Source organism: Taudactylus pleione, unplaced genomic scaffold (genome assembly GCF_031769625.1).
Source record: "Taudactylus pleione unplaced genomic scaffold, aTauple2 ptg000162l, whole genome shotgun sequence".
NCBI classification, from domain to species: domain Eukaryota; kingdom Metazoa; phylum Chordata; class Amphibia; order Anura; family Myobatrachidae; genus Taudactylus; species Taudactylus pleione.
Genome location: NW_028284564.1, coordinates 11429365 through 11452498, shown reverse-complemented (window position 1 = coordinate 11452498; position 23134 = coordinate 11429365). Strand labels below are relative to the sequence as shown.

At 44.8% G+C, this 23134-nt stretch overlaps 1 protein-coding gene across 1 annotated transcript in view; it reads right to left on the bottom strand.

Annotated features, from left to right (window-relative positions):
* ADAMTS19 (ADAM metallopeptidase with thrombospondin type 1 motif 19) overlaps positions 1 to 23134 on the bottom strand; it is a 266057-nt gene that overhangs the window by 77191 nt on the left and 165732 nt on the right. Inside the window, exon 10 of the mRNA XM_088475170.1 lies at positions 20590 to 20740. Coding sequence (XP_088331296.1) covers positions 20590 to 20740 — 151 coding nt within the window. The remainder of the gene's footprint in view (positions 1 to 20589; positions 20741 to 23134) is intronic.

Here is a 23134-nt window from a genome sequence, read left to right as displayed (position 1 = left end):
GGTTAGGGTTAGGCTGCTGAAGGGGACAGTTAGGAATAGGATGCCAAAGGGGATGGTTAGAGTTAGGCTGCAGGAGGGGTGGGTTAGTGTTAGGGGGAGAGATAGGGTTACAATATTCACCAAAATGCATCAGGATTTTGACCGACGGAATTCTGGCCGCCAGTATTTCGTACCCGACCCGTACTAGGGACTTGCAGGGATAATATTGTACCCAACCTGTACCAGGGACTTGCAGAGATAATATACTATCAGACATGTACCAGGGGCTTGCATGGATCATGTACTATGAGACATGTGGCAGAGCCATGCACAAGTGCAGTCAGATACATAACAGGGATGGTGTAATATCAGACATATACCAGGGACTTACAAGTATAGTGTATTATCAGATCCAGTGGCGTATCTATAATGGGTGCAGGGTGTGCAGGGAACATGAGCCCCTGGGTCCAGGGGGGCCCCGCACCGCACACCCTGCACCCATAGAATTACTTACCTTTCCGGAGTCTCACATCGACGCGGGGGTCCGGCTCTGTAAAAGTGACTGAAAAATGGCCGCCGTGGCCATTTTCCCGTCGTTTGCGCATGCGCAGTACAGGGAAAATGACCAGCCCATCCTCTATAGACTCTGGGCGCACTCTAGTGCCCAGAGTCTGTAACTCTGGCGCTGGCCGCACACAGCTCAGTGCGCTGCCAGCCGGCGGACAGAGAGGAGGGGGTCCATATGGGAGACTGCACACGGGCCCCCTCCTCTCTAGAAACGCCCCTGATCTGATCTGTATCATAGAATTGCAGCAATAATGTATAATCAGAAATGTATCAATGACTTGCAGGATTATCAGACATGTACCAGAGACTTGCAGGGATCATGTACTATCAGACATGTTCCAGAGACTTGCAGGGATCATGTACTATCAGAGATGTGTCAGAGACTTGCAGGGATCATGTACTATCAGAGATGTGTCAGAGACTGTGCTATCAGATACAGGGCCTGATTCAGAGATGGACACTAATGTGATCACAGCTGCATTTTATATGCAACGCAGCAGTGAAAATATGCTAATGTTAGCAAAGATCACCTAAGCATAAAGGCGCCCACTACTGCCTTCTTACCTGCGTGCGATGACTCAAATCTGCGTAGATAAACATCGATGTGCATCAGCGGCCATCTTACCCTTGTGGCAGGTCTGACCTGCCACAGCCTTGGGAGCTAATTTATGCATGCCCATGTAATGGTGTTTAAATGAACAGGCACACCTGGGTTTTTCTGACCACTCCATGTTACCACCGACAAACACTGACAACCTGTCAGTCACAAAGTGGTGGGATCCTCTGTGCGTTCATAATCATAATGCGATCGCTGCGCATGCACAGTGCAGCTTATACGCATGCGCGATGGCAAACAATCGCTTGATCTGTGTGAAAATCGCATTAGCGTCCATCTCTTAATCAGGCCCTCAGTATGTAACAGGGACTTGCAGGGATGGTGTAAGATCAGATATGTACCCGGAACTTGCAGGGATCATGTACTATCAGACATGTACCAGAGACTTGCAGGGATCATGTACTATCAGATATGTACCGGGAACTTGCAGGGATCATGTACTATCAGACATGTACCAGAGACTTGCAGGGATGGTGACTATTAGACATGTAACAGGGACTTGCAGGGATCATGTACTATCAGATATGTGTCAGAGACTTGCAGGGATGGTGACTATTAGACATGTAACAGGGACTTGCAGGGATCATGTACTATCAGATATGTACCAGAGACTTGCAAGGATAATATATTGTTCTACAACACTCTGATATTTTGCCATCTTCTTTTCTTTATTTTGCCATCTTCTTTTCTTTTGTACTGGTTGGAGACCATCCACAGCAATCATCACTTAAAATGTAAGGCAGCTGGTACCAATCTTCTTTATTCATGCTCTCTCAGGTGACAGGTGATCCTGGAGACGTTGCTCGGTCACTAGCGGAGAACACACAGAGTGATTGGAGCAACCTGGGGATAGACGCTCATCACACAGCCATGGAGACTGTAAAACAGGACGATGGACGAGGGCAGCTGGTCCTTTCCAGCCTCAGCTGCTCTTTCTTGGCATGTGGCCCTTTACTTTGTGATATGCGGAGTGGAGATGGAGAGCGGATTGGAGCAAGATGAGCTGGCCAGTAAGATGAGGTAATGCTGCGGGGTTACCCAGAGTGTGAAGAAGAATGACAGAGATGGTGCTGTGAGGATGTACTGTATAAAGGCTGGACATAGACCAGTTATCTTGTAATAAATTACTGGCTTTTCTGGTCTGGATTAATGAGTTGCTTCGGTGCCCTTCTGGATTAATAAAGTTCTGGGCTACTTGGGTGCCCTGTCTGAGGTACTGAGGTGCCCTGTCTGGAGTAATAAAGTGTTGGGATTGCCCTGTCTGGTATAATGAGGTGCCCTGCCTGGAGCAATGAAGTGCTGGAGTGCCCTGTCTGGGGTAATGAGGCACTTAGGTGCCCTGTCTGGAGTAAGGAAGTGCTGGGGCATCTGTGGTAATGATGTGCTATTGTGCCCTTCCTGGGGTAATGAGGTGCTGGGGTGCCCTGTCTGGTGCAATATGATGCTGGAGTGCCCTGTCTGGAGTAGTGATGTGCATTGGAGTAATGAAGCAGCAGGGTGCCTGTTCTGGAGTTAAGATGCATGCAGATGATTTCTGGTCTGGTGCTTGGGTGCCCTGTCTGGATTAATGAAGTGCTGGTGTGCCCTGTCTGGGGTAATGTGGTGCTGGGGTGCCCTGTCTGGAGTAAAGAGGTGGTGGGGTTCCCTGCCTGGGCTAATGTGGTGCTGGGGTGTCCTGTCTGGGGTAATATTGTGCTGGGGTGCCCTGTCTGGGGTAATGTGGTGTTGGGGTTATCAGAGTGCGGTAATGAGGTGCCCTGTCTGGAGTAATGAAGTGCTGGGTTCCCTGTCTGTGGTAATGAGGTGCTGTTGTGCCCTGTCAGGGGTAATGAGGTGTTTGGGTGTCCTCACTAGGGTAATAAAGTACTGGGGTGCCTACAGTAGTAGTGCCCCTTATAAAATGCCCACAGCAGTAGTGCCCCTTATGCAATACTCACAGCAGTATTGTCCCTTATGCAATGCCCTGCCCCTTATGCATTGCCCCCAGTAGTGGTGCCCCTTATGCAATGCCCACAGTGGTAGTACCCCTTATGCAGAGCCCACAGTAGTGGTGCCCCTTATGCAGTGCCCTCAGTAGTGTTGCCCCTTATGCAGTGCCTTCTATGTAGTGCCCCCATTAGTAGTGCACCCTGTGGTAATGCCCCCAATAGTAATGCCCCCTGTAGTAGTGCCACCAGGAATAGTGCCCCCAGGAGTAATGCCCCCTGTAGTAATGCTCCCTAGTGCCCCCAGTAGTAATGCCCCAAGTAGTAGTGCCCCGAGTAGTAATGCCCCCAGTAGTAGTGCCCCCAGGAGTAGTGCCCCCAGAAGTAGTGCCCCCTGTAGCAATTGTCAAAGCTGGATAATTGGCTGAGACAAGATCAGTTTAAAATTGAAGCGTGCGCGACGCCATCTTGCGAATGGCAGCTAGACTCCATTTTAGAAACAAGAATCTGCAAGACGCCATTTTGCGACCAGCGTCACTTTAAGTTACAACTCATGAGCTAAGAACAGATGGCAATGTTTTTCATAATCTACCAAGGGCAACTAAAAGAACAGCCTCATGCGGAAAAGTAAATAGAATAGACAATGCACCAGAAACTGAGTATTTTACATACAAATTGGGAATCCCTGTATGCAGACAAGTATAGTTGTGGCTATTGTAATATAATCCAGGCATTGATCTACACACTTGGATTTGTCTGAATCCTAAACAGGTTTTAGTTTCACACCCAGACAGAATGGCCCTAGCTTCGCAGCTGGAGGTAACACATTTGCATTGCAGTCTGAAACTGTGAGTGAGGAATGATATGTGTGTGTGTATGTATGTACATGTATATATATATATATATATATATATAAATATGATAAGTCCATCATAGATGGAATCTCATGCATAAACACCGCACATTACGCACAATTGAGCTGCTAACATGACGCCCAGTAGCGAATGCACAACTTTTAGCATCATGCGATTGCATCTTTCACCATTTCACATACACACATTATGCTTAAGACCCCGAATGAAAGCACCGTTTAGTAGCTAAATGCGCACGCATCTGTCCCCAGTTAACTAGCGTCTTCATATCAAACCCCGTACACTCACACATTACATATTCACTTCCAAGGTTCCATTAGCATTAAGGTATAAGATTTAAGTTTGTTCAGTCAATATAAATGCTGTGAAATAAAGATATTTGGTAACTAAGGTTTTATACATGCTAAGAAAGCCGTGTTTGGTTTTGTACTGATGCGTACTCTTTCCACAGTATTCCGGTGATATCTGTGGGGAGATCGCATCATGCATTCTCGAGTTATGGACCGCAGAGACTTCAAGCAACAAAAATGTATTAACTGTTAGGATGTTACAGGGGGCGGGAAGGGAGAGACCCCCAGTTGTTAGAGGCTGGGTGAGTCTATTTGAACCAGCCTGTTAAATGCTCCGTAACAGATGGATTCCCCTTGGGAACCAATAGCATCAGCAACAAACGTCTCTATTGTTTTGCCTATTCCTGGGGGTATAAATATGTGTGCTCCAATCCTGGGTCTTTAGTCTTCTTGCTGAATGCTGACTGAGGGGTTCTTGCTGATGCCTAACATCTGGTACCGGAAGCGCTGCGTATGTATACTGTACTTGGGTCTGTATAATTCCTTTGCGCCTAAATTGTGTCTGGATCAATTGCGCGTAACTGACTGTACTTTTACTTGAATAATACTTGTGCTTTGGAACCACAGATTCCAGGCCTAAGTCTTTATTTACTGTATGACTGCGTACACAAATTAGCGTAATCCTTAGAAGGTATAGGCAGGATATTAGAAGGTATAGGAAGGTGTGTATAGAGGTTCAATTTTAATATCATCAGATGGGGGCTCATCGAGTGAAGTCACTTACCTACTCACACGGCACATATGGCTATCGATGTCTCAGCAAAGGGTGGAGTGGCCACATGCAGGGTTTTCCTGCAACCGCTTTGTGCTGAAAAATCGCTATCCATTTTCGTGTGAGCAAAGGAAGCTGACTAGAATCCAGGGACAAGAAAGGAAAAAGTTTGTTTTCCTTTCTTGATAAAACCTAGCATTTAAAGAGGTGCCGCAGTATTGAGTATGCAGCTGAGTTGCAGTTTTGCGCACAGTAAAGATGCACTTTTGCGTACGCACCTAAAAAGTTGTCATACGGTTGTGTGGTAGTCGCATTATTGTGTATGCGACTGGTCGCACAATAGTGTATACATACTTCCGGTTGTGCTGCCACGTGTTTGAGCAAAGCCGTTGAGGTTTACATTTTTCAATTGTTATCAATATCTGGGTTAACGTGTATTTTTCTGCGCAGGAAAAAGTGTGTAACAGTGAGTATTTGTTGGACAGTTAAGGGTATCGTATAATTCTGAAGGGCTAGGTGCAAGGGTTAGTCTAGCTGCTCGGTAAGTAGCTTTACCGTTCTATACACAATAGCAGGTGTACATGTTGTCTTTGTTGTAGAGAGGTACGTGGAAGTGGCCGACATATAAACTTCCATAGGTGTGGAAGTTGCCTTACTAAATTTTATCTGGGTGTGGAAGTTGCCTTTTTCAAATCTTATCCAGGTGTGTGGGCGCCGCTGACTTAAATCGTCCACAGGTAAGTGAAAGTATCTTGATTGTCTTTCACCAGTTTAAATCTTTATTGAAAAGCATAGGATTTTGTCTCAGAATGGGAGCCATGCAAACAGTAGAGATGTTAGACAATGATGGGCTGCTAATGAAAGCTCAGATTGGATCGGCTCGTCGTACTATGCATACTAAGTACGGTACTTATGCAATAAGGTATTGTGATGTTTGGTTTAAAATGACGATGAAGAGTGTTAGACCGTTTCCCAGAATTGGTAGTTTTGATAAAAATGTGTTAGATAATGTCCGGGATCACATCGGTCTGATGCGCTCCCGAGAGAAAAAGGTTAAATATTTTGAATGTTTAAAACAGTGGCAGCATGAAGGGGATGTGTGGCTTAAGAATGTGCAAACGACACAAACTAACGTTGTGAGCACATTGCCAGAAAATACATCCGCGACGCTGAATTGCAATACGGGCGAGCCGCAAAATGGCACGCCCGTGCGGCAAGGTAACGTCATGGAGAGTTTTGCCAGCAGTTCACGCTCACCTCCCCCCACCTTATGTGGATGGAGGTGCAAGTACAGTTACCAAAAATACCCATAAAAATGTAACAAGCAACTTGTACCCTCTCTTAAGCAACGATAAAGAAAATGTTCATGATGTGGATGATGAGCCTATTGTAATGTCTGCCATTTCCCATGCTGTACAAATGATAGATGCTGCAGCACCACAATCACGAGTGGTGCTGCCATCTCCATCGGTAACAGCAGGGGAAGTGTTAATGCCCTCTGCACCCATAGAGGAAGTTGTTCATACCATACGCAGCAGCAGACTAAACCCCCAGCCAGGTAACCAGGTCAAAGATAGCAGCGCTACCGGTCTGCATCCCATTCGGACAATAACTGTTCCAAATGGAAATGCAGATGCGAACGGTATAGTGCCCTCAAGGGAAGTAGTAATGCATTGTCCTTGGACAAGAGCAGAACTAAATTCCATCATAAAAGATTTCCCCAATCCCAAAAAGGAATTAGCCAAATGTCAAAGATTTTTGAGAAATTTGGGTAGTTCACATGAACCCACTAATAAAGATTGGCGTGTGGTGTTAAGGGCCTGCCTACCACGCAATACCGACATGACAAAATTTATCACAGATTGTGTATTGGATGGTGATGTTCCCTTAACAGACCAAATAAACCAAGGTAACATTTCCCGCATTGTAACTCAATTGGGTATATATTTTCCAGTAGTACTTATCTGGAACAAAATTTTCACCATTAAGCAGAAGTAGAGTGAATCTGCAGAGGATTATTGCGATCGGGCTCTGCAGGCTATCACCCAGTACACTGGGATAGAGGATATTAAAGACAGCACTCACCACAGGGGAATGATAGTCACGATACTCGTGGACGGTCTGAAGGAGAGTTTAAAAAACCCAGGTTCAGACCTCACAGCCTGGCTGGCGGGGACTCACAATAGATACCCTCATAGAAACCGCCATCGAACATGATAAAAACATCTCTAAGAAGAGAGAGAGACCCAGAGTGAAAAACTAATGGCTGTCAGTATCCAAGCTCTGGAGGGAATGACAATAACATCACAGCCAACAGACACACCTGCACCCACACACACACCTGCACCTGAACAGTTACACGTCCTCACCAATCCCACACTACAGCAAACACATCCTTACCCAACATATCATACACAACCACAGGCCTCACACTACCCACAAACTTCATACCTCCCACCATACCCTTGTCCTCCATATCCTTACCCACACCCACCACCTTTCCCTTTTGCTCAACTCCCACAACAATCCTTTCATCCAACCCATTCAAAAACATGTTTTAACTGCAACCAAGCGGGACACATAAGTAAGTACTGCAAAGTAAAGAACACCACATAGGAACACGGGTTTCCCATGGGTTCATAGGCAACCCCAGTATATTCTCCCAGGCCTTATATGACTGTTTACAATCTTTTTAACCATGCCGATGGATCTGTTCTAGTGTAGAATGTGGACGATTTATTGTTGTATTCAGGTCATGTTTAAATGATATTAAACTGTTGTGCTTTGTCTCCCACTCACAGGACACAAGGTTGATAAGGATAAACGGCAGCCATGCCAGGCTAAGGTCGACTACTCAGAATATTATCCAACCCAGTGGCCCAGGCATTATTTAGAGCAGTAGCTATTAATAACAAGATTTAATTGCAGGAACCTGTATGCAGATACTATGGGGGTCATTCAGACCCGGTCGTTAGCGCCGATGCGCTCGGACCGGGTCGATGGCCCCCCACAGAGCATGCGCACGACGGCGCCGGCACCGTTGTGCGCATGCGTGAGACCCGCTACGACCGACAGCGCCGGTCATAGCGGGTCTCGATCCAAAGGGGGCGAGCTGTCGATGTTGATTGACAGCTCGCCCCGTTTGGAAGGCGGGCCGGGGGGTGGCAGCCCAAACGGGGGCATTCCCATGGGAACGCCTACCATTTGGGGGCAGCCCCACTGACATCACTAGTGATGTCAGTGGAGAGCTTCCGGCTCTGACAAAGCCAGAAGCTCTCCGGGGCTTACGACAAGGGAGACCCTACCCTAGGGTCTCGTCGTAAGCCCCGATGGTCGCGATGGTCTCTGACCATCACGACCATCACCGGAGCGGTCGTTAGAGCTGTGGGTGTTAACCCACAGCCTAACAACCGCAACAGAGGCGGGCGGTCAGGATGCAAGTGGCCGCCCAGTTTCTGAGCCACCGCTTGCATCCTCCGACCGCCTCTGAATGAGGCCCTATATCCCTAGAATTATTAAAAATGATGGGGGGGACTTATTTTACAGGTGACGTTTCCAAGAACATGTGTAATGTGATGGGTAACAACACTAAGATTATCCCAGACTGTCTTTTCCTTTATTTGCCCCCCCTTGGAGATACTGATCAAACAGGCAGCCTCATGTGAAAATATGATAATGAGGTTACTGTGCAGGGTCTCACGAAGATGAATGCGAATAACAGAAATTGAAAGTGTTATTAACTAACATATTTAATGCAAGCTGTCATGATGTCAAACCTGGAGAATTTGTTATGATCCAAATTTTTTTTTAGCTCAGGTTGTTTGACTGATCAGTGGAAAGGTCCGTATCTGACGATACAACATCCTCAAAGGGTGGCCGAGGAAGATACGTGGGTCCATTCCACTCACTATAGGGAGGTTAACCAACCGGTGGAGATACAAGGTGGAGACAAGGCCGATAACGTGGACCTGTCGATTGCGAGCTTATGCCGGAAGGATTAAAAAGGTGATGGTGAGATATCTGAGCTAAAGAAATGTGTAGATCAGTGCTTCCAGCAATGGAGTGGTCTGCTGTGGTCATCCTAGTTCTTTTTTTCCCAGCGTTTTTGTCGTGATGATCTGTCTGAGGATAGTCAGTGTCTGTGATGGAGGACTGATTGAGGAAATGGGAGCTGATGGCAGTACTGTTGGAGTGGAGTCAGGAGGAGTGCAATGCCAATCAGGGGAGTGTCTGACCAATTTTAGTATTGTAATTGTTATGTTACTTGGGAAGAATACTTCCAGAAGTTATGACCCTCACACATGTTGAAATGCTTGGTATACATGAAAACACACCATCACCATATCTTCACACGCAATATGAACACAGAGGCAAAATAAATATGATACCTGGTGACATACATAAAGCCACTCAGTTAATCAGTGAGACAACTGGCTTTCAAGTTTTAGTCGCATTGGATCCCACCAGGATTGCTCGGGGTACATTAAATTTTAGATATATTCAGGAACTTGCTAAATTGATAGATAATATCACCGAGATGTACGATGACACATTCAGGTATACAGGGAGAGAATTGCAAGCGTACAAGAAAGAACTGGTGCAACACAGGCTAGTGTTGAATTATTTAACTGCTGTTACTGGAGGGAATTGCGTAATTTTAGTCACCCAATTTGGAGTAAAATGTTGCACCTATGTCACCAATGATACCAGCAACCCTAAGGAGGTGATAGACCGGAGGATGGATGAAATTCTGCAGCTAAAATGGGAGTTTCGTAAGAACCAGAACGCTTCAGTGGCTGAAGTAGGAGAAAAGATAGATGGATGGGTTTCATGGCTGAACCCAGTGAAATGGTTCTCAGGTCTAGGGGAATGGGTCCAGGAAGTGATCGCCAGCATAGGCAAATTCTTGATCCTTATACTGATTGTCATCATAATAATTGGCATATGTGTCCGGTGTGTTCCTATTGTGTTGAAGTGTGGAAAATGTAAAAATAGAGTAAAACGAAAGAACTAAATTATGATGGTGGCCAGTATGAATACCGAGGTAAATGCAGAACTGCATTACAACCCTGAGCTAGGAAACACCATCGTTTAATGTATTATATTTAGCCATGCATAAAATGTATTATTGAAATTTTATTTTTAAAACACCTCAGATAATGTAAAGTCTAAATTCCCCTTCAAGACTGCTTTTATAAGACTGGTGCATTCCTACACCTTTCACATGATCTTACAAGATCCGCGGTGTGCGTATAATAGTAGTTTTATGTCCCCATCCAGAGACACATTATTGATGGATTAAGAACCACCTTGTGCCATCCCACAATAACACTAAATAATATGTAAATGTAAGCCTAAATTAAATTCTAATAGCAGATTGTGATAGCATGTTGTTCTCTATCAAAGGGTGGATTGTCAAAGCTGGATAATTGGCTGAGACAAGATCAGTTTAAAATTGAAGCGTGCGCGAAGCCATCTTGCGAATGGCAGCTAGACTCCATTTTAGAAACAAGAATCTGCAAGACGCCATTTTGCGACCAGCGTCACTTTAAGTTACAACTCACGAGCTAAGAACAGATGGCAATGTTTTCATAATCTACCAAGGGGAACTAGAAGAACAGCCTCATGCGAAAAAGTAAATAGAATAGACAATGCACCAGAAACTGTGAGTGTTCTACATACAAATTGGGAATCCCTGTATGCAGACAAGTATAGTTGTGGCAATTGTAATATAATCCAGGCATTGATCTACACAATTGGATTTGTCTGAATCCTAAACAGGTTTTAGTTTCACACCCAGACAGAATGGCCCTAGCTTCACAGCTGGAGGTAACACATTTGCATTGCAGTCTGAAACTGTGAGTGAGGAATGATATGTGTGGGTGTGTGTGTGTGTATGTATATGTATATATATATATATATATAAATATGTTAAGTCCATCATAGATGGAATCTCATGCATAAACACCGCACATTACGCACAATTGAGCTGCTAACATGACGCCCAGTAGCGAATGCACAATTATTAGCATCATGCGATTGTATCTTTCACCATTTCACATACACACATTATGCTTAAGACCCCGAATGAAAACACCGTTTAGTAGCTAAATGCGCACGCATCTGTCCCCAGTTAACTAGCGTCTTCATATCAAACCCCGTACACTCACACATTACATATTCACTTACAAGGTTCCATTAGCGTTAAGGTATAAGATTTAAGGCCCTCATTCAGAGCCACTCGCTAGCGGCAGTACGCTCGTTCCGAGCGATGTTCGCACATCTGCGTATGCGTACGGATCGTTATACGCATGCGCGAACCAGTCAGTGCGGCCGAAATTCATGTGCTCGCAATATAGCGAATGCCTGCTATTTTGAGTGACAGAATGAGGCGTATGTGGGTGGTAACAGGGGAAGGTGCTTGAAAATGGGGAGTGGAGATCCGAACGCAGGCGTGCTTAAAGGTCAAAACGGGCGTTTTATGGGTGTGCATAATTAATACAGCAGTGTCATTGACCATGTCACTGGGTTATTTTATAGTCAGAACTGCTCGCATGATTGTGGTAGCAAAAACCAACCACAAGAATAGCGAGCAGTTCATACGCTGGTCGATGTACTCGATTAATCTAATAAATAGCGGACATGACGTATGGTGCGTGCGGCCAGGGGGCGTTTTTAACAAATAAACGAGCGTATGTTTTGCTCGCTCATTCAGACTTAGAGGTGTGAACAGACTGCAATTTGCGAACTGATCATTTGAATAGCCACCCCTTGTTTTAGAACGAACGACCGCAAATAGCGAACGGCTCTGAATCAGGCCCTAAGTTCGTTCAGTTAATGTAAATGCTGTGAAATAAAGATAATTGGTAACTAAGGTTTTATACATGCTAAGAAAGCCGTGTTTGGTTTTGTACTGATGCGTACTCTTTCCACAGTATTCCGGTGATATCGGTGGGGAGATCGCATCATGCATTCTCGAGTTATGGACCGCAGAGACTTCAAGCAACAAAAATGTATTAACTGTTAGGATGTTACAGGGGGCGGGAAGGGAGAGACCCCCAGTTGTTAGAGGCTGGGTGAGTCTATTTGAACCAGCCTGTTAAATGCTCCGTAACAGATGGATTCCCCATGGGAACCAATAGCATCAGCAACAAACGTCTCTATTGTTTTGCCTATTCCTGGGGAGCATAAATATGTGTGCTCCAACCCTGGGTCTTTAGTCTTCTTGCTGAATGCTGACTGAGGTGTTTCTTGCTGATGCCTAACATCTGGTACCGGAAGCGCTGCGTATGTATACTGTACTTGGGTCTGTATAATTCCTTTGCGCCTAAATTGTGTCTGGATCAATTGCGTGTAACTGACTGTACTTTTACTTGAATAATTACTTGAATAATACTTGTGCTTTGGAACCACAGATTCCAGGTCTAAGTCTTTATTTACTGTATGACTGTGTACGCAAATTAGCATCATCCTTAGAAGGTATAGGCAGGATATTAGAAGGTATAGGAAGGTGTGTATAGAGGTTCAATTTTAATATCATCACAATGCTCCCTAGTGCCCCCAGTAGTAATTCCCCCAGTAGTAGTGCCCCCAATAGTAATGCACCCAGTAGTAATGCCCCCAATAGTAGTGCCCCTTACACAAAAAAAACAGTAAGCCCCACTCTTGCGTCCACTGCCATCTGACTGGCTGCTCCACAGAACTATGGGAGAGACGTAATGATGTCGCTCTTAAAGTGCCAACTACAGGACCCGGAAGCCGGAGCCCAGGAGTGAACTCCAGCCTACTGCTGCCACTGCAGGGAAGGAGCCTTGTGCCCACTGGTAACAAAATCTCAGCGGGCGCCCGGCAACTCCCTGAGGCACAGGGTTGACTGGCCGGGTAAGGTGGGCTGGAGCAGGTGGAACTGGATCCGTCTCCAAATAGAACTGACGGAACGCAGTTCTGCCCCATTCTGGCCCACTTTAGCCCCTGCTCTAGACCAGCCTCTAGGCTAGCCTTCTGCATATGGATGCACAGATAGCCAGTATACACAGGAAGATACTCACATTAGCCTACGTTCAGTATCACAGTGGTACTAAGAAATATGCCACTGATATTTAACATTACTTACCTCTCCGGCAAGGTTAAGCGACCTCCTACAAGGTGGCATCCTGCTTTCTGTTGCTGACAGCCTAGTGCTGCGCATAGGCAAACGCAGGGGAGGTTTCCGTCTGCCTGGAAACCCCCCTCCCCATCCCACACCATGACCACAATAGAAATAGTAATATAATAGACTGTTACTTGTGCTGCATGTTCTTCTCAGTATCACAAATGAAATAATTAGCACTACCTGTGGATCTTTTAACATGTATCAGCCAGTAATAAATAACCTGTGCACCAACTAGAAGATCTGGAAAACGTGCACTGTTAGAGATGCACTGCTATAGAGCCCAATATGTACATATACAGCATGTCCAGGGCAGTGCTAGGTTCTTCTGCTGCTCCTCCAGGCTCCCGGACTTGCTCCAATAGTCTGGAATGGTGCCCACATTTAAAATAAATACGTTCAGCTCAGGAAGGATGGCCTACTGGCGCATCTAATGGCTTACTGTGATCACTGGTCCTGTATATGCAGGAATTATGACACACAATACACTTTGTATGACGCTTATTAAAGCTGGTTAAGTACTAGTTCTGCCCTTTTCTTTGACAGGCCACACTGGCTCTAAAATTAAGACTTTGGAAACCCCCCTCTGGAAATCCTGCGTTTGCCACTGCTGCCAGCAACTGATGACCATTTTGTGCATGCGCATAACACTTCAACTCTGCTGGGACTCTGCAATTTCTGGAAGGCTTCGCTGAAGCCGGAAAGCATATTGTTGAGTCCCCATTCTTAGTTTACTGCTGTTTGTTAGATACTATAGGATTATATAACACAGTGGTTCCCAAACTGGGTTCCGAGGCACCCTGGGGTGCCTCAGGGCACTTGCAGGGGTGCCTCGGGTTGGTGGTCTGGGATCAAATTTTATTATTTATGATCAGTAAGATTGGCCACAAGCACTGGTTTTGCCTATCAAACATATGTGTACAAACAGAAGCACAACCCTGTCCACTACCCCATTACTGAACCTTAGGATGACATATAAGCACAATTTACTCAATTGAATATTTTTTTCTGAATTTCTCAATAAGAAGTTTTTGGCCTAGGGGTGCCGTGAAAATATGCTGATACTCTAGGGCTCCGTGATTAAAAAAAGTTTGGGAATCACTGATATAACCCCTTTAGAGAGTGCTAATGGGGTTGTGTCTCGTTGGTATATGGGGCCCTAAATATCATATGTAGCATATACTGTATATTCAATGATTCATATGTATACATTCCCACATCTGGTAAACATCTAATTAAAGTAACTTTCTTTCTGTCTCTCACAGTCAGGACTTTGCAGAAGCTGATTGGGTGCTATGGGAAACTTCTCCACTTTTTAGAAGATTAGCTACATCTCCCCCTTTGTCCCGCCAGTGTATAACTGTCAGGAGGTGTAGCCCAGTCACCAATGCACCAGAGTAGCTGTACTGTAGCAGATGAAAGGAGATTTGTTGGTGCCATGTGCTTCTAATGTTTTACGGTAGTTCTGCACTAAGGGTCTGATTCAGGTTGGTTCGCATGGCTGCGTTCGCATGCACCCCGTTTGCTGCAAAAATATGCTAATGAATGCAATTGCACGGCAACCGCAGCTGTATACCAAGACGCCCACCACTGTATAGAGCCACCCACTTCCCATGACATGCATCCACAAGTTAGCGAAAACATCGGTAACATCGAGTAACATCGGAACCATCCACACAGTTGTGGTTGACCTGACCCTACCGCAGAAACTGCTAAACTTCCTGTCACAATCTAGTTGTCCAATTTTTTTACACAATTTTATACTGTTCAATTGCATAAATCTGATTCCTATGAGGACTTAACAGACTGTGTTATTCAAATGGTGTTCCAAGATTGCACTTTAAAAAAATGTTTGTGTTAAGAAATTACATTAAACCAGATGTTACCTTTTCTGCACTGAAGTCAACACATCTGTAGAACATAATCTTGTATGTATCACAGAGTAATCATAGGCATTTGGACATTTCAAATAATATGGCCATTCCTGACAACGTTTTGATTCCATTTTCTAGCTGGAGCTATAAACCTTTCTTTAAGAGCAGACACAAGTATATTTACAATATTACACCCGGTGCTCACTTACAAGTTTCTTGATATCTGTCTTTTCCTTATTTTATCTATCCCAGCTGTGTGCTCAGCTTATGGAAAGTGTGATAGTCCTCTGCATGTCCCTCACTGCGTATAAAAGATCTGTACAGCACAGTATGCCAGAGCACTGTCATCAGCACAGAGTTAAGAAAACAGTTTGTTTGGACTTGGTGGGAATTCAAATACAAAAACAACATTTGTAATGCGTTTTGACCCTGTTTCTGTGATACACCCCAGAAATCAACCCTCATTTTTTGCCTTACCATAAACGTTATAGCTTTCTCCTGCATGGCTTGAAAATTCTAAATACTTGGTGTTTCCCCCAAGAAAAGTCCACATGGAATACTTTTAAGTGGGCACACTACTGTATACAGCATAGAGAAAAAATATATATCACATATAATAATGAAGAGTATGTCATATTTACTCATGAAAGACAATAATATATATCAAACTCATTGTAGCCGAATGGGAAAATGTTGTAAAATAAATCACAACACCAACTAAACTGACTTACAAAAAGGTCTGAAATGATACAAACAAAGGGTAGGAAAAGAGGTACAGTATAAGGAGTGATGTCTGGCGAGTGGTTGACCCAGACAAAATCTCATGAAACTTTGGTGTGTTATTCATTTTTAGTTCATTTATAATCACCTAAAGCCACTATGTGATATTATACATTAGGGCCCATATTATATTTTCTTAAACATCTGTACTGTGTAATCCCTTTGGAGCTGTGCTTTGTGGGATTTAATGAGTTGATATACCCCTTTTCCTACCCTATAGATTTTTGAATTAAGACTTCCTTCTATATCTAATTATATGGTAGTATGATTCATTGTACATCATTGTAAACATTTGGCTATTGTGGGGTCAGGGCTGTACCTAGGGGTGCGATACTCGTGCTGTTGCACAGGGTGCAGCGCCCTGGGGGTGGCACCGTTGCTACCCCACAGCACCTGCATGTGGCCTTTAGGGTGCCTGGAATGGCATCCTGGAGCCAATAGCAGACCTGCAGGCACACTGCAGCCTGTTGTACTTAGGGCAGTGCTCTACTTCCCAGAGCCGGCATCCCTGCCCCCTGTGTGATGAGTTTAGGGGGTGGGCTGGCACAAGGGGCACTGTTGCCTTCTGATGGTGTTGTGCGGGGTTGACCCTTATAATTTTGATGAACTGAATATTATACACTGTTTGATCTGAACTTCTACTAAATATAAATTAAAGGTTCATTTTGATTGTGGTATCCAATATCTCTCTCAAAGTAGAAAAATTGCATCATTTGTGAGAAACATTGAAATACAATTTTAATACGTATGATTTATGGCTGACATCTGGTAGTCATGAGGATGGGACTATTTTTATATGGAGGCATGGTGCTGTAGTCCCATTCACCCCATTGTTAGTCTTGCCCTGTGCTAATTCAGGGACATTTTTCAAGAAACTGCAGTCAGGACAGCTCAATCAATAAGATGCTGTCCTGGTGAAGAGTTTCAGTACAGTATAGTGATGGCTATTACATGAGCATACAGACTTTCAGGGAAAGGAGAGAGGGGATGAGTGTCTGTTTTACTGGGGAGGAATCAGAAGATCTCCCTTTGGAATACATACGAGTTACAGGCGGTCGGGATGGCGGCGGTCATAAGACCATCAGCAGCACCCCATTGTTCAGAATCGCAACAGGGGCCGGTAGGTAGTCCTACCCTCTCCCCCTTCGAGACGGTAGCATCGAATTCTGACGGGTGTCGGGATTCCGGCATCGGTATCCTGACATCCAGGATCCCATCCACCAGCATCCTGACTGCATCCCCTCCCTTCGGCAGGCTATGTATAGGCTTTTTGGAGCTTGTGAAATAGCCCCATATAGCTGTGTGCATGTTCCCCTATAACACAAAGAAAACATATCCAGACCTTTTGCTGTGTACAGACTAATAGACAAATAGGGGTATTCAATATGGAGCAAAAACTCAATTTCTGCAATGTTTTTGCTCGGATGACGTCATTTTCGCCGGTTTGACTTTTACACTGTATTCTATTTCAAAGACTTTCCGCAGGTTCGAAAAGTCTTTGAAAAAAAACGGGGATAACTTTTTACCACTGAATAGGTGGCGAAAAAAAGTGCAGAATTGGGGTTTAGGATTGCAGGCTTAAAAAAAATAGCCTGCATCCCTGGGAATGTCATTTTAAAATAAACTGTGTCAAAAAAAGTTTTTAAAAAAAATAGGGACACCCCAAAAAATTTTTTTAAAATTTGGGGTGAAAAAAAATAAATTGAAAAAAGTGTTTAAAAATAGGGAACTAGGTTCAGGGCTATTCTGCAAGTATGCGGCAGGTGTTTTCTAGAATAGGTTGTTAGCGGCTGGTGCATATTTGCAGATTTTTTAAATAAAGACTTTAGGGACTTAAAAATATGCTAGAACCTATTTTCATGTACCCCAAATTTGATGGGACCACTTAAAAAAAAACAAAAAAAACCTAAGTGCTCTTCTGCATCACTTCTTCAATGTCGGGAAAAAAACACCTGCAGCTGCTACTTAAAACCCCGACTTTCATTTGCAGGCTAAAACGGGGGTACCCATAGTGATCCCCCATGTTTTTACAGCTTTAGGGGGGTCCTACAAATTATTCCAGGAAAATTTTGTTTTTTTTCGCAGATCCCACTTCGCAGGTTCCCCTTTTCGTAGCTTTTATATTGAATACAGGGATAAAGCGGGCACGCGCCCAATACTTTATCCCTGGAAAATCTCCGATGTGGAGCGAAAAGTCCAGCACGGACTTTTTGCTCCCATATTGAATACCCCTGTAAGTCTCCCGTGAGATGCATGCATCTACTTTCTGTGATTAGTCATACTGTATGTCAACTAATAAGTAATTGCTCTAATAATGCCTTCATTTTGTTCAAAATAAAATCCGCTCACTTACAGAACAGCACATGTACAGTATGCAGTCTTTCGGTTATTTACATTTTAAATGGTTGTTGAAGAGAAATGAAAAAATAAGAAGAGAAGTAAGGCTCATTAGATGACATATCTTCTATGAATTAGAACATTTCCATACTGTAAGACACTTTATCTAGCAGATAATAAACTATTGAGTTGTTATTTTCAACACACTGAAAGAAGTACAGTACATTGCTTTAGTTTTATACCCTGTTACACAATGATTGTACCATGTATAGTTCCCAATACGATATGACATGTTTGTCTGACTTTGTTAGTAATGGCCCCAAGTCAAATACCCCTTGTATGTTGAGGTTAATAGCAGTTGCCTGTGCTGATATACCAAATGAATTGTCTAATTATCACATGCCATACTTGCCTACTTTTGAAAAAGCATTTCGGGGAGATAGTGAAAGCAGCACCTATGAGCATGTGTTACAGTGGACGTGTACTGCTACATCTGGGCGGCGTGCCATAAAATTGACTTATACATCCAAATGTAAATGAGCCCCAAAGCAGTTTATAATGTCTACTTGTTGATGAAAACACACTATATGTAGCCATAGGGATCATTGGGCTTTATAACCAATGCAGGGAAATAATATTAATGGTTCCATTTGAATGTATATATCTGGGGTTTTTTTATGTAACAGCTACATAATGGGGGTAAGCTGCAATCAGGGAGATTGCCAGACTATTCAGGGAGACATGGAGATTGCTACTATTTCAGGGAGCCTCCCTGACAATCAGGGAGAGTTGGCAAGCATGTCCCATGCACAGATAGTACATGGAAACCAATCACAAAGAATCAGAGACATTCTAAGAGGTCATGCCAAGATCACAACTGTGTGCCAAAAATATGCCACGTGAGGATTGGGAGGTAATTATCTATGCAATGACTCTATGCCTAATATCAGAATTTCATCTCAGCTGTGATCTAACATTGTCCTGGCAATTTGTTTTCATTTCTGATGTTAATTTCTGGCATCTCACAATTTCCATGAAATGCAGAGGATGAGTACTGAGTGAGTCACCATACATGGAAAGCACTCTGGCACCATGCTGAGACATTGTACAGTAGCATTCATTATGTTGAACTCTAGGTATGATATGGGACATACTGTGCAGTATTCATCTGCAATAAATGCAATTCATTAGGTTATAGATGACATGGTGTGATTTGTCAGTGCAAGGCTTCTGCTGCAACAACAAAGTACCATATTATATCAGTGTTGGAGGGAGCTGTTTATAAAATCCCTGTTGTTGTAATCAGAATCTAAGAACAGAGGGCCTGATACGGAGTTGTACGTACATCTTTTTATGGAGAACATCTTGCGTGTGTTCATTCTACACAAGTTCCAGAACTGGGCACACGCAAGTTTGGGTAACACAGATTCATACTCATCTACACTTATGCCTAAAGAGGGATAACTGAGCTGTAATGGGGTGTACTCATGCACATAAAGCTGAATGAGAGTGCATAGATGCAACTGTGCGCTATACAGAGTTGGGCATAAGCATAGATAGAGCTGTTTCCAGGTGTAATATAGGGCTGGTGCAGGTGTGCACTGATGATGATTGGTAGGAAACCAAGCGTACACGTAGGAGGTGGGGGAAATGCAGGGCGTGTACAGCTCTGAATATGGGCAAATAGCCACAATCATAACCATGCACATAATATGGAGCACCTACTGTTCGCCGAATTTCTGTCCAGCTCTGCATCAGGCACAGGGCCTGATTCAGAGGGAGACGCAGTGGCGATGTTAGGCGCAATTGGTCGATGTTTTCAGTCTCCGCATGCATCTGAGCGCATGCGTACCGCTGAAAGGCGTAGTAAAAATTTGGACGCAGAGAGAGGTCATTTCAATGGCATTTCTGGGTGGTAACAGGGAGTGGTTAGCCAGACGCGCGTGTTTCGTGGTCATTGAGTGTGTGTTTTGCTGCAGTTGTAGTATAAAGGACTCGTAGGTAGAACAAACTCTGTGCTGCAATACTCAGACCCGTTTATTAGTAATGTTATTACAATCACTGCTCTGCTGCTGGTTTTGCATTCCAATTAGCTGTGCCATACATCACTAACAATCCTCCACAATGGGGGAACAAGGTCGTGTAAACCCCCCCAAAGCTTGTAACATTTTTCATACAGTATTACAGGATTCGATTAGGTTTTGCTCTTGCTGTCGTAGAAAAAAAAAAGATCTTGATATTCTCATTTAGATACAGCTTTTAATAATCCTTGAATGTTGGTCTGTTTTTGCTTAAAAAAATAAACTACATGACATCAACGCAATAAAAACACAAACTAATTTCATAGTAGATTTATCATCCCTGGAGTAAATTATTAGCTGAGCATATGTTTTATAGAAAGTCTTTACAGACATTTTATGTACTGTACCTGCATTTCTTGACAAAAAGAAGCCGTGGGTCCAAACAAAATCTGACATTGTTCGTCTGCTGTGTACGTCATGCCTGGCAGCTTGGAGGGAATAATCACAGAACTGATGCTTTGGGGATGTGTCTGCAGCAGACAGTTACTGGCTTTTGACCTGGCAACATACACAAAGTTTGACAATGTGGAACAAAAAGTGAAGTGATTATAAGTTTAACTAAACTGCCATAATCATGCCGTATACAGTAAGGATAAGAACCTATTACAGCTTTATTCTGGTTTTGCACTTGGCACCAAGATAATGTTTACTGTCTAGTGTCAGTTTAAAACATTTGCATAACCTTGTCCTTGAATAATGTGTCTCCACAATCCCTACAGTCACCCCTTAGTTCTCCACACATTAGGCAGCTGTCCCAGATTTCCAAGGTCACTCCCACGACTTAAGATTGCGCCGTAGAACTATTTTTGACAATGTTGGCATATTTTACCTGTGGAAATGCTAAATTCCTCTTCTGTTCTGAATGCTGTATGTATTCTTCATTACCTATACATATTCTGTAATTGATAAATCTATCCAATCTATGAGATTTTGTTTGAATTGGAGCTACAGTATCATTTAAATGGGAAGTGGAGAGGTCATAGGGGGATCATCACTGAAATTCACTTGGCCTGCATGAAACAGATGAACATTTAAGACCTAATTCAGAAATGTACGTCAATACGATTATTAACGTATATCTCCGATGTTGAGGGCAGGACCCGTTCTACGCATGTGCAGAATGGGTCCTACGATCTTGCTCTCAGCCACCCCCCAAGCCACAGCATGTGGGGGGTGGAGTGCGGGCGTGTATGGTCACCGTCAGGGCCGCCAAGAGCCGAGCCGGGCCCGGGTGACAGGGGGCGTGGCCTAATCGCAGGAGGCATAGCCACGCCCCCTTAGGAAAAAGACACAGAAAGAAAACATTTTAGCAGCACTGCATGCTGGGATGGGGGCGCTGTGAGCCCCTCAGCCCGGCGCACAGCCAATGGGGGGCGTGATCAGCATGTTGGCTCCCCCCATAGGCATAGGAGACTGCTCCAGCTGCTGCGAGCAGTCTCCCACTGCAGTCCAGCACACAGCAGCGTATGCTGGGCTGCTGTGATGTAGAAGGGAGAGGGGGCGGTAATTTGTACCCTCCCCCCCCTTCTCAGCGCCCCTGGCCACCGTTCCCGGAAACAGGGGTGTGTCACCCATATTTTCCGGGAGGGACGAAGCTAGGGACTGCGTTGGTGGATGCAGATTCCTGGCCTCTTAAGTGACCAGCAGCCAGTCAGATCCCACAGCCTGACCAAAGGAAAAACCATCGCGACCACAGGTCACAATGGTGATCCCACCATCTGACGTCGGGGCAGTGCTGGAATCGCAAATGCAGTAAGGAGATGTTTGACACCTTCTTCTGCATTTGCATCTGAGATGGACGGAATTGCACAGTCGCTTGTGTGGGGCTCTGCAAAGCTGTCCATCTCTGAATCAGGCCCTTAGAGCAGTGATGAGCACTAGGCAGCCCTATGGTTCTCTGGGGACATCTATGCCTTCACATGTGGCCCCAGCTCCTTCCTGCCCTATTGTCAGATTTGTTTGTTATAGCTTATAATACTTGTTTAAAATGCCGGCTGATATGTTTAAAGATACATACCGTATATACTCGAGTATAAGCCGAGTTTTTCAGCACAAAAAATGTGGTGAAAAAGTACCCCCTCGGCTTATACTCGAGTCAAGTGTAGCGCTGACCGGACGGAGTTCGGTCAGCGCTACACACTGCCAAACACACAGCCGCCGGAGCTGGCAGCTGCGTGTTTGGTGTAATCAGCAGCCGCTGAGAGTCTGTCAGACTCTCAGCGGCTGCTGCTGCTCCCACTGCGGGAGCCATCTTCCGGCTCCCGCAGTGGGTGATGGGAGACACGTCGTCATGACGACGTCTCTCCCATGCAAAGCGGCCGGAGGAGCGGACAGCGGCGGGACCAGGAGCGGGAGTTTAAGGTAAGTGTTTATTTTTTTTTTATTCTTTTCACGTCTCTCTCTACTTGGGGGTGGGGACTACAGGGGGCACTACCAGGGGGCGATGACTACAGGGGGCACTACCAGGGGGCATTATCAGGGGGCACTACCAGGGGGCGATTACTACAGGGGGCACTACCAAGGGGCATTATCAGGGGGCGATTACTACAGGGGGCACTAAAAGGGGGGATTACTACAGGGGGCACTAAAAGGGGGGATTACCACTGGGGGAACTACCAGGGGAGGATTACTACAGGGGGCACTACCAGAGGGGGATTACTACAGGGGGCACTAATAGGGGGGATTACTACTGGGGGTACTACCAGGGGGTGATTACTACTGGAGGCACTGAAAGGGGGGATTACCACAGGGGGCACTACCAGGAGGGATTACTACTGGGGGCACAACCAGGGGGAATTACTACTGGGGGCACTACCAGCTGCTGCCATTTCCCACACTAGGCTTATACTCGAGTCAGTAAGTTTTCCCAGTTTTTTTGGGTAAAAGTAGGTA